Here is a 17,028-nt window from a genome sequence, read left to right as displayed (position 1 = left end):
CTTCCATGCTTTCCTTTACCGAACATGTCAAATTTTGACTGTTTTTGATTTTGTGTTACTTCTTCACAGTTGGTACCTAAACAAATACATTAAAGAAATTATTTTTATTAAACTAACCTAAAAGCAAAAAACTGCAGAGATGCAAAAATTTCATAAAATAAGATTTTTGGGGGGGCTTCATAGATAAACGCCACAGAATTTAAAAAAAATAGAAAATGACAAAAACAAATTATTCTTTAAAAAATGTAAAAGAAAGTTGAAAAATATTAATAAGTGTAATTTACATGCACAGACAAGAAATTAAGCTGTTTAAAATAATATATATTTATATATTTTTCATGTTCCTAATTTAATTTACCTAATTTGTTTTTTGTTTATTGTAGTTGTTTATACTGATCTGTTTCTCACTGGTCGATTATTAATGCATGAAAAAAATGCTTTCTGAAAAAATTAGGTGTGAAAAGAGAGGCAGGGGCCAAGTTGAAGCAAATCATCTTGTTGTAAACAAACCAAAAATGCTACAAGAGCGCCCTCTTCTTTCTTTAAATGAAATTACATCTTGATAAAAAAAATGAGCAGGTAACAGAAAATAAATTGCGTTGCTTCTAAAAGAACAGGCAGAACAATTATTTATAGAAATGTTCCACAAATGAACAACATAACTCAGAAAGAGGGAAAAAATATACTTTTCACAATATGTTAATACAAACTTAAAAACAGGTGCAATCTGCATCCATTACACCATATATGTCTTCTCAAAAATAAAATGAATCACATCTATAAAGTGCTGCATTGCAAAAAAAAAAAAAAATCTCCAGCAAAGAGATACTCGTAAACTTAAAGGTGCTCATACTGTTTCTTTAGCAGCATACAACCAAACAGACTCCATATGTCGAACGTTAACACTTAACACAGAAACTCGACATTTAATCAGAACACGGCACAACCTAACTGAAAAACTTCTGTTCCTTTCGTTTACACGAACATCTATAAGGTTTGGAGAAGAAAAAAAGGGTACCGAGTTTGAGAAAAGTATCAAAAATAAGTCTCGCTTTTCCTAAAAGTTTTGTGCCATAAGTTCCACAATCTGTGAGTCAAGCTCATTTGTTCAGGCAGTTCCCCGCCTCCAATGCGACCAGAGTTTCTCATGATGCTGCTGATTACAGATTTAAAAGCTTTAAGCGAACAGGACGGTGGATTTTATGGCACAATGCTGGTTTCTCCCGTCGGATATTTCTGATCACAGAATCACAGCAGCTTTGGCTCGTCATTCGGCGGGAATCTTCAGTGCTTCACAAAGAAGGGGTGAGTCAGGGCCTTGGCGGCGGAGATGCGACGGCTCGGATTGAACAACAAACAGTGCTGCAGGTAAGAAGATTTCACACCGTTTTAATACTCTGAAGTATTAAAAACTATGACCTTTGCTGAACACAGGTCATAGGTTGGTCTCCATTAATCGTGGCTTTCTTCCTTTGAGCACAAATCTGGAACAAACTTCCAGAAAACTGCAAAACAGTCAAAACACTGAGTGCCTTTAAATCTAGATTAAAAACCCACCTGCTCAGAGTTGGTTTTGAAACATAACCAATTAAAAATTTAACAATGGCACTTTACTAAATGCCGTGTTTCAATTGTTGACTGTGTGTTTTATGACTGTATTTTTGTGTTTTTACAATGTCAACATTTAGTTTTATACTCATTTAAATCAATGGTGAAAACTCACCATTGCTTTACTTTTGATTAACATCAACTGGAACACTGTACAGTGCAGTTTTTCCTTTTGCTGTGGTTGTGTTGTCATTTAATCATGTAAAAGCTCTTTGACCTGCCTTGTTGCTGAAAATATGCTATGTAAATAAACTTCATTTTCTTCTTCTCCTTCTTTTTCCTTATGTGAACATTTTTGGTCAATATTTAGTGCCTCATGACCCCAAACACCTTTTGCTCAAACACAATCAATTTCTGAAATCCTCCAGAACGTTTAGCAAAAGAAAACAAACACAAAAAAACAAGACAGCACTTTAGTTTTAGTTTTTCAATTTTCTATATAAGTTTTTTTTTTTATTCTTGTATATCACATTTCAGCAACAAGTCAGTTCAAAGTTCAAAGTAATGAAAACATCATACAGTCACCAACATTACATTTTGTTGAGTAACTGGTCAACTTTATCTGACCAGTTAAAAGTCCTACTACAGTTTTTCAAACTCCACATGTTTATATTTGTGATGGTAGGACATTTTTTACAGGATAGTGCTTCCTTGTGTGCTTATATTTTGTTCTTTAAAGTATTTGTTGAAGAGAAGTTCAACCTTAGTCTCATCTGAGCAAACCTCAACCTTCTGGTGAGATTCACTGCATGTTTATTTTTGTGATGGTAGATTTGAGATTTTTAGTGCATTATCTTCTTAACCCTTTCATGCATGAATTATGATCCTTCATGTCAGGATTTTTTTCCAAAGTGTTTTTTATTTTTATTTTTTTAAGGTATAAAAAAGGTGGGGGAAAAAATTTGTAATAAAACATTTTTTTTTAGGATTTTTTCTGCAAAAGAAAAAGTTCTCCAAATACAAAGATGTTATTTGGAAAATACATCAGTAGTAATAGTCTTTACTCTTTACTTGATGTCTTTTTAACCTTTAGAAGGATGGACTGGATATTCCTGAGTTGCTTTTCCGTCTGTCGGCCATATTGGATTTAACAAAAAATTATTGCACTTGCAGTGGATGGCCAGTAGTTGGCAGTGTATTGTATGAATCACTAGTGTCCTCTTCAGTGGTCTGTGTGCTTTGGTAACATAAAAATCCACAAGAAACACAAGAAAATGACTTTTAGACAGCTGTCCATCACAGCAACTGCTATGCATGAAAGGGTTAAATGGCACATGAATTATTATTCACCAGAGATTGTATTTCAGTGGTGATTGATTCATCGTCTCCAGATTTATTCTGCATAGAATATGAACGAAAATGTTCCCAATAGCAGCCACTGCTCTTCCTTTCAGCCCCGTTTGACTCGGTTTGTGTGGCTGGGAGAGAAAATCGGCTCATTTCCGAAAGGAGAGATGAAGCATGGCTGTGCTTACAGAGAGCAGGTCGTTCTCATCTTGGTCCAGGTTGGGCAGCAGGTTGGTGCAGGAGCCCCTCGGCCCCAGGCTCTCAGAGTAGAGGATAGGGCTTTCCTGAGGCCAGTCGTCCTCGCTGGGCAACCCGATCACCCTGCCAAACAGACGACAGATCAACAACTAAGGAGGACAACCATAATTTTTTCTCTATGAATTACCGTTTTTATTTATTTCAATAAATAAAAATGTTTTCTCAATTTCAGTTTTTGTTATTCGTCACAACGACAATTTATTCTCGTCGATAAATTGTTCCAGTAATTAGTGAGATAAACAATAAATATTGTTGTTTTGAGATAATTTTCAGGTGATATAAAGACAAAGGCTTAATAATATAAATTTGTCTGCTGAAAGATACAATGAACTTTAATTTTGTAAAGAACACATAACAATAAATAAAAACCACACAACCGAAGCAACAAATAAAGTGGATTATGAAGTTCCTGTAAACAAAATTGCCCTTCAAAAAGTATGATTCATCAAAATGGAAAATTATCGAGCTCATTTTAGGTTATTATGCCTTTTATACTCACTCAAAGATTTTTTGCAGCTGCTGCACCTCTGTGTAGCCCTTAAACAACGGCCTGCAGAATAAAAGGGCAAGGCCGATTTATTCTCTCCTTTACTCGCGTTTGTGTGAAATATTGCAGCCTTAAATATAAGATGAAACTCCAGAGTCGGATGTTTGTGTTTCTTTTTGCTCACCTCAAGAGGAAAAGCTCAGCAAAGATGCAGCCAGCGCTCCACATGTCCACTGAGGACATGTAAACAGAGTTCAGCAGCACCTCTGGAGCTCGATACCACAAGGTCACGACCTGAGCAGAAGTGGGAAAAGAATACAAAACAGAAACATATTTGAACGGAGGCGGAGAAAAAGGTGAAAAACAACATTTCACACCTGAGGCAAGAAAACAGACTGCTGCAGTGGAGAAAATCAGCAAAACGTCTGACTTTTGTGACACTTACACCGGGTGTAAGAGCGATATTGTAGGTGAGAATTCGTGCGAGTCCAAAGTCTGCGATCTTGATCTCTCCTCGGCTGCTGACCAGGATGTTCTCCGGCTTTAAGTCTCGGTGCAGGACGAGGTTTGTGTGCAAGAAGTCCAGTCCTCGCAGCAGCTGCTGCATCACATCCTGGGAACCAACACGGCAGCAGTTGAACAAGCTGCAGCGCTGAAGCGAAATCAGATTAGGCGGTCTCACCTTTATCAAGTCACGGCCCAGACCACAAGCAGGAGCCTTCGACAGAAAAGTGGACAGGTCCTGATCGATGTATTCCAGCACCAGAGTGAGGTCCAGGGCCGAGCCAATAGAAACAGCAGATGCATCTAAGAGCCTGCAGAACATAAAAGTTTGACAAGTCATAAAGTACAGAAAAATATAAACTAGAGTGTCTATGAAACATGTTTGTGAAAATATCCCTCTAAAACCTTCTGCTCGTTTTTTTAAATGATTAGGCTTAACACAAAACAAGAGACAAATTATAAATCTTATATTTAGTATCTGCTGCCTGTGACATTCTTCTACACAACTCACCAAAAGTTGGGAATATTCAGCGTTCAGGTGAAAGCTATAACATTTACAGGTGAACTTAATGTGATATTCTCTAACCCTTTAAATGTGCATGTCCAGCTGTTCAAGGTTTCAATATTTTTGCACAACTTGGAAATATGATGTCTTATATAGCTTAGCAAAAAAACCAAAAGAAAAGAAAAAAAAAACATTTATCTAATTCGGCTCTCCTTTTCTGTAGGCTAGGTGTTCAAGATGGCTGAAACTCTTTTTGTGAGAAAAACTGTAAAATAAATAACCTCGTTTTGATGCAGCACACAAATTAAAAACTCAAGAATAAGATTCCAAATATGGAGTAATAATGCACAATCTTTGGGAATACGCTAAGGAGGTCCAACATGCGTCTATTGTTTTGTCTTCTGGCAAATGATGCACTACTAGTACACCAATAAATTCAATAACAATGTTTTTGCATTTTGAATTTCTTTAAATGTGGTAATAAACCTATTTTAGTACTGTTATTAATCCCCTACAAGGAGAATTGAGGTGGCATCATGAGTATTAGAATATTCAGCAAAAGTTTAAAAGATGAACCACAGCAAAACGATATTTACTTTAACCATAAAAGGTGAAAAATAATTTTTAGTTTACGCACAAACCTACTTGACAATGTTTGGATGGTTGAAGTAGCCCACTTTGCGCAGCAGCGCCACCTCTCGGATCATGAAGGGAGGGATTCCGGCCTCCTCAGACTCCCAGCGAAAGTTGAACTTCTTCACCGCCAGGAGGCGCTGTTTCTCCCCAACCTCTCTGGCTTTGTAAACTTTCCCGAAGGATCCTTCACCGACCTCCGCTAAAAGCTCATAATGCAGCGATTCAGGGCAAAAGTCCATTTTCCCCCTAAATTCAGACAGTTTAGTCTGAAATATAGAGAAATAAGTTAAGTTTAGAGCAACAACAAGCGAATATGTCGCGTTTTCTTGCTTTAGCTGCACTCGGAATAAGCTAGCCAGCGCGGCTATCAAAATAAATATTTTGAAAAGAAACGCGACGGAATTAAATTATCCACAACAAAACCACATTTCATAAAGTTGCTATATCGCAGCACAAAAATGTTGAATCTTCTATTATTTCGTCAAATTATTATTTTACCTTAGCTCGTCTCCTCCTAGCAAAATCACCATCGCCCGCCAGCGGTGGAAAAATGTATTTGCATAACTCTGGCCAGCATAAAAGATTAAGAAAAAAATAAATCACACCCCTTTTAATCGTCAGCTAATCAGAAAGCTTAAAGTCCCCATTTTAAGACGTGTCTCTGTTCCTGCAGATGCGTTCAGCTGCAGCCAAAACATAAAATGGAGTCTGTGTGTAAAAACACAAAAGGCCAACATAAATATAATGAGGATGGAGTGTGTTTTGAGGGAAAGAAAATACAAGAAAACATGTTAGGCACGTGTTATAACATGTTTATTATTTGCAGCCTATTACACAAAACAAACAAATGAAATTGTTAAAAAAAAGAGCACTATTCAAAACATACAATACATAAATTTAAGACAAAAACATTATTTTTAGTGCCTCGTACATCAGGCTTGTGTTATATTACTGACCATAAAAGCCAGTATATCATAAATGAACAAGCTAATGCAAAGAGACAGCATATTATGACTTTTTTTATGAGTTTTAGCTAATCTCTTCTTAGTGTTATTGAGCTGTGGTGTTGCCACATGTGATTTGATTTCAGTAAACAGAAGCAGCTACTCGTCTTTTAACTTCTTGTTTATATATTTGGTTTTCATTGCCAACAGGAAGGAATCCAAATGGAGGTTGCGGTTGAGAATGACCGAGCCGCAGGTTAGCGCACCGCCGAGGGCACCTGCGAAACCGCACAAAAACACATCCTGGCCTGTAAACAGAACAGGTGCAAACCATCAGGGGTGATACATTTGAGATTAGAGCACACCAACCTTTATTCTCTGGTTGGTATACCGAAGCACAGAAGGACACACCTGTCAGGTAGAGGTTCTTCAGTGGAGTCTGAGGTCTTATTGTAGCGGTGAATTCAGGGTTGAACCGAGCGATGCCGTGGTCCACTCCGTACATCTCACCTTTTGGGGCGCCAATGTAGTGTGTGTTTGTGATGGGGGTTCCAGCGTCAATGTATTCAATCTGCACAACACAACACATTTCTGAGAAACAAGGATTATCTAGCTAATAAGTGTGGCACATTATGAGTCCAAGACCTGCAATCAATCAACTATGTTAATACTGTAAATATGCATTTGTCCAAAGCAACAAGAATCATCTAAATGGTCACTTCACCTCGCTAACTGGTCAATAATAAAAAAAACCCCAGCTATTTCTCAGGATGACTTTTTATAAATGTCGTAAAAGTAAACAAAGGTATTTTTGATGAATTATGTTATAAAGAAGGACATGAATGTAACATTTCACCATTGATTTTGTTTAAAATGTTGCAGCTGTATATTATGGAACTGAATCTGAATCATTATCAACTTGCATAGATTTCTTGTAGTGACAAATAACTTTCTAGTGAATCTAAATAGACAAAGTAAGTTTGAAGTAGGGATGCACCGATCCCCTTTTTTCCACTTTCAATACTGATATCTGAGGTTTAGTACCAGTCTATGCAGAAAAACAGAACTGAATTGAAATATTTTAAACATACACACAAATTTATTTGATTGCTCAGCACTAGCACAGCAATATCTTCACAAGCTGGGTCGAAGTGAACTTAAATTTGTGCAATTTGGAGTATAACAGCCAATGTAAAACAAATACTAAAGAAAAGGAAAATGACGAAAACAACAGTCTTACTACTTTGGTTAAGCATGTGAAAACCTGCAAATGCAGAAAATGCAATTAGGAATTCTAAGTATAATGTAAAATAAATAATAAAGGAGAGAGCACCGATCATAGAATCATTGAATAGATCTGCTCTTATAGATCTATTCTAGGTCGGTATTGTCACCAATACTGACCTAGAATTTACTTCAACATCTGGACTGATACAGACATCAGATCTGTCCATCTGTAGTTTTAACCAGAGAAAGACAAAAATGTAAATGTGAGAAGCTCCAGCAGCTAAAGAGGAAATAGGGGGAGAAAATCCAGAAGCCTTTACCTTGTCCCTGGTGATTTTTGGGAAAACGTCCATCACCACATTCAGAGCGGAGTCAATGAACACTTGTTTCAGCTCTTTATAGTCGGGCCCTCTGTTCGTCACTTTGCCGTCCTTCCACTCCTCAAACCACGAGTATTTCGCAAAACTGACCACAGTTAAAGTAGATTTTCCTATTAAAACAAAACACACTGATGAAGAAAGCTTTCCAGGTGAGGGTGGATTCCCATCACCCAACGGTACCTGGTGATCTCTCCTCCCACGACGGATCTTTGGCAGACGGTGAGGCGACAAACAGCAGAGGTATTTTCTTAGAGGCCTCTTCTCTTCCATCATTTAAATATCTCTCCATCCTTTAATGAACAAACAGAAATCTGGTGAATTTACACAAAGAAGTTGCCAGCCATGAACAACTAGCATTTCCTGTGTAACAGGAAAGAGTAAAAGACAATTGGGATTAAACAGATTAAACAAAACAGGCATACAACTCATCAAAATTGTTGTCAGCAAAGATCCAGTAGTTATTTGCTTTCAGGCCCAGCTCCTCCCTGGTTCCATTTAAACCAATAAAGATGTTCAGACCTCCTTCACCATGTTTCACCAAACTGAGCTGCTTCTGGATCTCTGCAAGGCAGAAAATAACGACAAACTACTCAAAGCATGAAGACTTCACAAAGAAATACATAAAATAATATATGAAATATATGCAAAAGTATGCATAGTTCTTGAAATGTTCCCATGCTGTCATGTTACAAACCATAACCTTTAAAGTATTTTATGTAAATTTTATAGAATGAACGAACACAAATCAACATGTAATTAAATTAGTCAGAATAAGATAAACAATTTTTAGATTATTTTGAAAATAAAAAAAAATTGTCTGCACAAATTTACCTCTACATAACATTTGTAATTCAAATCAAATGCTACCCACAAAATTTTGACATTTTTAACCCAAGATTTATTCTAATATAATTCCAGGTTTTCTGGCTTGAAAGGACATTTTTAATCAGGCACACAACAGAGGCCTTGGGGTCTTCAGAGCAATTTTCTGTCTTCCACACAAAGAAACTGTGTGTTGTGTCAATTTCAATGTCATATTAATTTACATAGCATGTTTCCAACAGCTCAAACTGCACAAAGCGCTTCAAAAGTTAAATGCAAACAAGGATAAGTAAAATACGTATCATCAAATATAAAAAAAATGTGTTAAAAAGCAATAATAACAGCTAACAGATTTGGGGAATTAATAAGAAAGCTTGACAGTTTAAGTAAATCTAGGATTATTTTATGACAAATAATGAACTTGTCACAGTTTTGTGGTTGTACCTTTATGAAATTTGTTAAAGTTGAAGTGGTGTGAATATTTTTTGGGAAACATTGTAAATTATTGAGATCATCCATTGGTGCTGACTGACCTGGCATGGCCTGCAGCTCCTTGGGCAGCAGCTTCTCGTAGGTATTGAAGATACCGGCATCAGAAATGACCATGGGGGCTTTTATATGCACCTCCTCCTGACCTTTCAACACACTCACACCTGAAAACACAAGGACAAAACAGCTGTGGATCCATCTCATGTACAGCAAACTCAGTAAACTCAAAGTCAAGCTCACCACAAGCTTCCTTTGCATCGTTAAACAAGATGCGGTTGACTGGGGCTCGCACCAGAACAGCGCCCCCTGCCTTCTCGATGATGGGAATCATGTGGTAGGCAATCTCGCTGCTGCCAGCTTTAGGATACCAGGCGCCGCTCAGGTAGTGGGTGGTCAGCAAACTGTGCATGGCAAAACTGGCATCTTTTGGCTTATTACCTACAGATCAAAATAGAATAAATAAAAAAAGAAACAATGTAAGGAGCCTGCGAATACACAAAACTAAAAAAAGGCAGCAGGGCGTACCGTAGGTGCCAAAGATGTAGGTGAAGACAGCTCTGAGGTCTTTGTTCTCCGTCAGCTCGTTGACCACGTCTCTCAGGCTGCGTGGCGCCATTTTAAAGAAGAAGGACAGATGTTTGACGAGGCCAGTGTGGATCAGGAACTTGGCCAAAGGTAAGGGGCAGAGCTTCAGCACAACAAGGAGCCAGGTGCCAAACTCAGTTTTCTGCAGGAAAAACACAAAACACGTTTATTCACCTTGGTCACATTTTCCTGATTATCACACTTTATTTTGGAACACTTATCACTGATGTTTTGGCTTAAAGAGTTCTTGTTGTTCCCTCAAGGAATGTTTCCTGTGACTGTTATCTTGTTATTATACCCTTCAACTTTTCCAGTTTCAGTATCGTTAAACACCATAAATATAAAACCAAATGACCAGATCAAATCTTGCAAGATAACATTTTATTTCCCAAAAACGCAATAAATATTTGCATATCTTATTAAGTTTACCATCTAGGAGAAATGTCAGACAGAAATTTGAAGCACAAAAGGACTTAATCTTATTTATTATTCATTATTTCATTTAAAAAAATGTGATTCAACTATGAAGTGAGTGTAAAAGTATGAGTCCCTTTATCTGCAATCAGATTAAAGCTGCTGTTGCTTTTAACTTTTGAACTTTGATTATGATGAAACAACAGCTGAAATCTGAATAATAAAATGTTTCTGTGTCAAAGTGCAATGGGAGAAAATGCATCAGCTAAGGCGATTAGCGAGTTTATTACAGGTTAAATATACACATGCCAAGATTCTACCTTCACCAGCCTCAAGTACTCATCGATGGCCTTCTCCTCTCCAGGGAATCGCTTCTTCAGCTCCTCAAGGTAGCGAGCGCTGCCACTGAAGATGGGGTAGGAGCGTCGGTTTTCCAGAGACCCCAGCACAACGTGATCAAACGCCTTCTCCAGAGGCTCCCACTGCAGCTGACCATTGGTCATCTGGTCCAGCATGCAGCGAAAAGGCGAGTCACCCAACAGATCACCGATGTAATGGATTCCTACGGTTGAGTCAGAGTTAATAAAATGATGAATAATAACGAGTCCCTATTTTTTTAGCATTATTTAAGGATGCATAACTACTATCTCACCAACATCAAACTCAAAGCCCTTCTCTGTGAACGTGTGGCAGCATCCCCCGGCCCGATCATGCTGCTCCAGAACCAGAACCTTCTTTCCAACTTTAGCCAGCAGCACAGCCAGGCCGAGTCCACCGACGCCACTGCCGATGATGACTGCATCCAGGTTGTCTGGTACTTTACTGGCCACAAAACCTGTCACAAAAAAGTAAGAATTATGAATCACAGCTGTGGGTAAAAAGAGAAATGGACCAAATATTCCCAGAGCAAACAAACTCATGTTTAGTGAATATTTAACTATAGATTTAATTAAAAATAGAATCTTGATGGTGACTGCATCAAGGTTGTCTGGTACAAAACCTACAAAAATGCAAAATATGAAAACATATCTGTAAAAAAAATACTGAAGAAGAATCAATAATATTATTGAATTGTGAACAAATGCATGAGTACTGTATTTTAAAATGGATATTTTGTCTAAAACTAATATTTCCTAAGTGGTAGCTTCACAGTGAAATACATAAAAGATATTATTTTAAACATGTAATTTCAAATCAGTACAATAAAAGGCAATTCAAGTACAAACATTGATCAGTGCCATTTCAAATCATTAGGATACCCCCAACATAACATTGAAAATCATTTTCAATTTAGAAATATCCTCTTATAGCAGATGAGCTCACCTGAACACCGCTTTTCAGCAATGAGTTTCACAAAAATGTTGCAGATTTAAAAAAAAATCTATTTTTTTTATATTTTTTTTTAAATCGTGCACGAATACAACTTGCAAGACTTTAAATTGCAAAAATGTCTCTTGATAAACTCACCTTGCTTCAGGACTTTATTTTTCGTTTTTTCATCGTAAACTTTCTTTTTCAGCGGTTCTCGACAGTCATTTGCAAACGGGTTCGACTCTGGGCTGCTGAAGACATATTTCAGTGTAAATATTACCAAAATTACCAAAACAATCAATAAAATGGTCAACATTGCAAAAAAATAAAAACTGTCTTCTCTGAGTCCAGTTAACTTCTAAAACCGCACTGAGTCGTCTTCCTTGTCAAATAATATCGCACGTTGTTGCAAAAGCAGTAGCCAATCAGAGAATTAGATTTGTCATACGTCATGGAATTCTAACCAATGAGCGGTATGCTAGGTGTTACGTCCCCCAATGATGTTTTCTGTAAATAAAAGAGGCTAAAATGGACCCTAGTCTCATTCATAAGCACTCTAAAGTGAGTTTTAAAGTTTTTTAACAAAATGTTTAAACTTTCTAATGAAATACAACTAAGAAAACTTTGCTAATAAAAACAAAACACATAAAATCCCTGCTTTATACACCAATTAAAAACACAGAATTAACTAATATGACAAAAAAAGTTTTATAACAGATCAAAACATTGAAATTAAAGATTCAGTCATGAACAGTACATACTTTTTTTTAGATGTTGAAGATTTAAAACGTGGATTGTAAAGCTGCTGTTCACCATTTGAAACTTTCTGGGAACCTCAACTTAACCGAAGCAATTTCACAGCTACATGCAGCAAAATACCACATAAATGTATTTTTAGACAAAAATAAGAAGAGTACAAATGAAATACAAGCTTTAAATTAAAATTATATTTATTAAGAGAAAAATGCTACATCTAAATTAACTTGTTCACATGCAATTTAGAGACAGGAATCAACCTAATAATCATTACTTTGAACTGTGGGAGGAAGCTGGAGCACCAGGAGTGAACACATGCATGCACAAGGAGAACACACAAACTAAAATGAAGAAAAAAAGAGCAGGCTGGGAATCAAACCCACAACTTTCTTGCTGTGTGGTACCATCTGCACACCATGTAGTCCTGTCACCCTTCATCAAAAAAAGGAGAACATAATGGCACAGACACTGTGAAGTGGAGAAATGTAAATATGTACAAGAGTTAAAATGAAATTTTGCAATAATGTGGAAGAATTTTTTATTTTTAAGAAGAGTTGCTTTTATTAGTTTTTATTAAAAAAATGTAACAATTAAGGATTCCCATATGAGCAGCAAGTATTAAAGGAAGGCAGAAGCAAGCTGAGAGTTTGATCTGCTTTCCGCAGTTTAGTAACAGAGGCACACGAGTGAAGATTAAGATTCAAAATCCCTCCTCATCAAAGGAATAACTTTTAAAAAGTAGGGATTTTATGTCATTTTAGAAGTTTTTTAATCCTTCCTCAGGACCTTAAAGTGAATTTCTCTTCAAGAACAATAAAATATTAATTTTAGTCTTTTTTTTTTTTTTTTTTTTTTACAAACAAAACCAACATTTATACACCTTTACCCTCAAACTGAACATTCTGGAAGTCCAGATTGTGGGCCCCATCATTTGATGAAGAAGTTTTCATTTCTGTAGCAGTGATGCTTAAACAGAGCGAATAAGAGCTGCTATTCGTCTTTCAGCTTGTTGTTCATATATTTTGTCTTCTTTGCCAAGGCGATGGCATCCAGATGGAGGTTGCGGTTCAGAATGACCGAGCCACATGTGAGAGCTCCGGCAAGGGCGCCAGCGAAACCGCACAAAAACACATCCTGGCCTGTAAACAGAACATGTAAAAACCAGAGAAGGTGTGATTTATGCTGAACAATGGCATCGATTTTTATTCTCTGGTTGGTATAATGAGGCACAGCAGGACACACCTGTCAGGTAGAGGTTCTTCAGGGGAGTCTGAGGTCTTATTGTAGCGTTGAGCTCAGGGCTGAACCGAGCGATGCCGTGGTCCACTCCGTAGATCTCTCCTTTGGGGGCGGCGATGTAGTGTGTGTTTGTGATGGGGGTTCCAGCGTCGATGTACTCAATCTGCAGAAACACAACACGTTTCTGAGTAACAAGGAAAGCTAGCTTGATTTTTAAAAGGCATGTGCAACACCGCAATGTCTGACAATGTAATAAAAATTGGCTTCGAAATGTAATAAAAGATTATTAAAACTGTATTATCTAATAATCAATGGAAAATGGAATAAAATCCTTGAACTGGCTGTTGATTTTAACCTTACAGAAGAAGCAAACTAACAAAAAGGTTGGATTTTAAAATGCAGAGTGGTATTTAAGTGTCCCATTTTATCTTAACTATTTTAAAGAAAAATAAGAGCAACTTGCTCCTTTTGTAATAATAACCAGCGGAAAATGGAATAATGTTGCGACATAATACGGCAGAAAGTAACACAAAATGTGATCGAGGATTTTATTACATTTTACGGTTTAAATTATGTTTGAAACCCAATTTTGCTACATTACAGGCGTTATTACATAATATGTCAATCAATTTTACACAATGTGAATATTGTAAATATAACTTTGTCCAAAGAAACAAACATCATCCTTATGAATATATACAGACTTTGTACAATAATTCCTTAAAAAGGTTCTCACATCAAACCCAGATGCCATTTCTATAGATGTGGAAGGACATCAACATGGCTTTTCAGCACTGATTTAAATTAAAATTTTGCTAATTTTTCTAACTCATGGAAATGATCCTGAAGCATCATCAACTTACAAAGATTTCTTATAGTGACAAATAAGTTTCTGGTGAGCTTCCACAGACAAATTAAGTTTTAAGAACAGAAAGACTGAGGAGGAAATAGGGGAGAAAATCCAGAAGCCTTTACCTTGTCCCTGGTGATTTTTGGGAAAATGTCCATCACCACATTCAGAGCGGAGTCAATGAACGCTTGTTTCAGCTCTTTATAGTCGGGCCCTCTGTTCGTCACTTTGCCGTCCTTCCACTCCTCAAACCACGAATGATTGGCAAAACTGACCACAGTTAAAGTAGATTTTCCTATTAAAACAAAACACACTGATGAAGAAAGCTTTCCAGGTGAGGGTGGATTCCCATCACCCAACGGTACCTGGTGATCTCTCCTCCCACGACGGATCTTTGGCAGACGGTGAGGCGACAAACAGCAGAGGTATTTTCTTAGAGGCCTCTTCTCTTCCATCATTCATATATTTCTCCACCCTTTAAATAAACACAGGTAAATCTGGTGAAAGCTGTTAGCTTAGAGCAGCCTAACATTAGCAATACGAACAAGAGACTTGATGTCACTTTGTATCTGCCATTGATGCTAGAACAGCCGCAGTAACTCTCTCAAATTGAACACAAAGTTGCTCATGCTTCATGACCATTCCTAAAATCTCTTCAGGTGTTTATGGGATATTTTCAACAATAATTATCAAAGTTGCAACTTTATATACATCGACCTAAAGAAGGGCAGTCATTTTGACCTCATAGAAACAACAAAACATTTCTTGTTCATCTATCCCATTACCCATTAGACCTCGCCATGCCACTTATAACTGACAGTAACATTGACCAGCACAGTAAACACGGTTTGTTAGGTAATTGTTTTAAAATTACAAAATAGGTCTTACTGTAATGACAGGCAGGGCCGAGACGAGGCTTTTTGGGGCCCTAAGCAGATTTTTGTTGGGGCCTCCCATACCAATATGTCAACACCAGATGCTACATCATTCCTGAGCGACTCCATGTGTGTAACATGCCTACTGCCATTAGCGTCATTTGTAATTAGCTTTGATCATACCAGTGCTGTGATTTCGACCTTAAAGGAGTAGCAAACTTAAAAAAAGTGGAGAGTGGTATTTAAATGAGCCATATTATTTTAACTATTTGAAAGTTATCAGCTGATAAACACTAAATTTACACTGAACAAGTTTGACATCTTATATTTTACCCACAGCTACCAACTATAAAATAATACAGAAATCGTTTGTGCATACGTAATAGCAATAGAAATTTTGGCCTTGCTTTTGAATATGACTGGGAGGAATTAGATTGTTTTATAAGGAGGAATCCAAATCCAAAGTTTATTGACCAATACTACAGAAAAACAAGACTGAAAAAACCTTTGAAAATATGAATAAAACACCCGGTAAACGTAATCTATAAGCCCTGCAGGTAATCTCACAGCGAGTACGCTCTCAGCCCCACATAAAACAGACTGACGAAGGCCACAACGAAGTAAAAGAGTAAAGACTATGAAGTAAAACAAAAGACCTGCTACTGCTTTTTATGGATGAAAATGTGGGGAAGTGTGGTATAATTTCCAGCAAATATAAAAATTGTCTAAAAGTCACAGTTCACCTGTTTTATATGTTTATAGCTTCTTCTCTGTTTTACCAGGGGAAAAAAAAGCATTACTTTACTTTGAAAGATGTTCTAAAATATTTCTAAAAGAAGAAAAAAGTATTTTTGGATATAGCTACAATTAAAATCCCGAAATGGGGATTTTATGGTTGAATAAATTTAACACCAATTTTATTATGCTGGTCAACTATAATGTATGCACAGTATATAAAACTATTGATATTCAGCTAGATTAATTGTTTAAAAGTAATTTTCTGTGACTCAGGTACATTTGAAATTAGGACAAAATGGCTCCCTCTGGTGGTTCAAAGTAATACTGAACTCTATAGCTGCTGTAACACCGACGCTAAAACCGAGTAAAAAATAAAGGAATTAATAGAGAAAACATACAGCTCATCAAAATTGTTGTCAGCAAAGATCCAGTAGTTGTTTGCTCTCAGGCCCAGCTCCTCCCTGGTTCCATTTAAACCAATAAAGATGCTCAGACCTCCTGCACCATGTTTCACCAAACTGAGCTGCTTCTGGATCTCTGCAAGGCAGAAAACAACAACAAACTGTTGAAACATCATATAATGAACAAACACAAATCAGCATAAAACTGAAATAGTAGGAAAACCCTCAAATGTGGGAGATTTTTAACTTGATATTTGTTACATTTATTTTACTAATTTAATGGTTTATGTATTCGGTTAAATATATTATTAAATATATAAAGTTAAATAAATTTTTCAGCTTGTTTCCCAGTTTGTTCTCAAGCTGCAACACAATATGTTCTGAAACAAAAACTCTGCTTGAAAGGAATGTTTTTAATCAGGCACACCACAGACACCTTCGGGTCTTCAGAGAAGTTTTCTGTTTCACACACAAAGACTGTGTGTTGTGGGAAATTAAGAAAAAGACAGTTTCTAGGATCATTTCTACAGCAAATAATAATTACTCTGTCACAGTTTTGTGGTTGTACCTTTATGAAATTTGTAAAAGTTGAAGTGGTGTGAATATTTTTGGGAAAGATTGTAAATTATTGAGATCATCCATTGGTACTGACTGACCTGGCATGGCCTGCAGCTCCTTGGGCAGCAGCTTCTCGTAGGTATTGAAGATACCG

At 36.9% G+C, this 17,028-nt stretch overlaps 3 protein-coding genes across 4 annotated transcripts in view; all 3 read right to left on the bottom strand.

Moving 5' to 3' along the window:
* Nucleotides 1-476: 476 nt before the first annotated feature.
* cdk21 (cyclin-dependent kinase 21) lies at nt 477-5,978 on the bottom strand. The gene is made up of 8 exons (XM_015041942.1): nt 5,784-5,978; nt 5,295-5,551; nt 4,323-4,455; nt 4,086-4,253; nt 3,825-3,934; nt 3,653-3,703; nt 3,084-3,216; nt 477-1,362 (listed from the first exon to the last, which is right to left on the bottom strand). Exons 2-8 carry the CDS (start codon nt 5,522-5,524, stop codon nt 1,285-1,287), a joined length of 903 nt encoding a protein of 300 aa, XP_014897428.1. The 5' UTR covers nt 5,525-5,551; nt 5,784-5,978; the 3' UTR covers nt 477-1,284.
* A 103-nt stretch (nt 5,979-6,081) lies between these two features.
* LOC106953294 (putative all-trans-retinol 13,14-reductase) lies at nt 6,082-11,831 on the bottom strand. 2 transcript variants are annotated; one of them, XM_015041940.1, is made up of 12 exons: nt 11,614-11,831; nt 10,799-10,981; nt 10,467-10,708; nt 9,673-9,874; nt 9,388-9,585; nt 9,192-9,311; nt 8,259-8,397; nt 8,017-8,126; nt 7,777-7,946; nt 7,634-7,683; nt 6,641-6,800; nt 6,447-6,537 (listed from the first exon to the last, which is right to left on the bottom strand). In XM_015041940.1, the coding sequence occupies exons 1-11, from the start codon at nt 11,771-11,773 to the stop codon at nt 6,677-6,679; spliced, it is 1,698 nt and encodes a 565-aa protein (XP_014897426.1). In that variant the 5' UTR covers nt 11,774-11,831; the 3' UTR covers nt 6,447-6,537; nt 6,641-6,676. The 2 variants fall into 2 exon arrangements, with proteins under 2 accessions (XP_014897425.1, XP_014897426.1); XM_015041939.1 differs by lacking the exon at nt 7,634-7,683 and having other exon boundaries at nt 6,082-6,537; nt 11,614-11,830.
* A 357-nt stretch (nt 11,832-12,188) lies between these two features.
* The window catches only part of LOC106953308 (putative all-trans-retinol 13,14-reductase), a 10,641-nt gene continuing 5,801 nt past the window's right edge, over nt 12,189-17,028 (bottom strand). The window contains exons 6-11 of the mRNA XM_015041965.1: nt 16,973-17,027; nt 16,314-16,452; nt 14,668-14,777; nt 14,428-14,597; nt 13,456-13,615; nt 12,189-13,352 (exon numbers count right to left, since the gene is read on the bottom strand). Of these exons, the coding sequence (XP_014897451.1) occupies nt 13,204-13,352; nt 13,456-13,615; nt 14,428-14,597; nt 14,668-14,777; nt 16,314-16,452; nt 16,973-17,027 (783 nt within the window). The 3' untranslated portion in view covers nt 12,189-13,203. The remainder of the gene's footprint in view (nt 13,353-13,455; nt 13,616-14,427; nt 14,598-14,667; nt 14,778-16,313; nt 16,453-16,972; nt 17,028) is intronic.

The sequence above is a fragment of the Poecilia latipinna genome, unplaced genomic scaffold (assembly GCF_001443285.1).
Source record: "Poecilia latipinna isolate Pla-1442-1.1 unplaced genomic scaffold, P_latipinna-1.0 Scaffold573, whole genome shotgun sequence".
NCBI lineage: Eukaryota > Metazoa > Chordata > Actinopteri > Cyprinodontiformes > Poeciliidae > Poecilia > Poecilia latipinna.
This window is presented reverse-complemented; position numbering and strand designations above follow the sequence as displayed.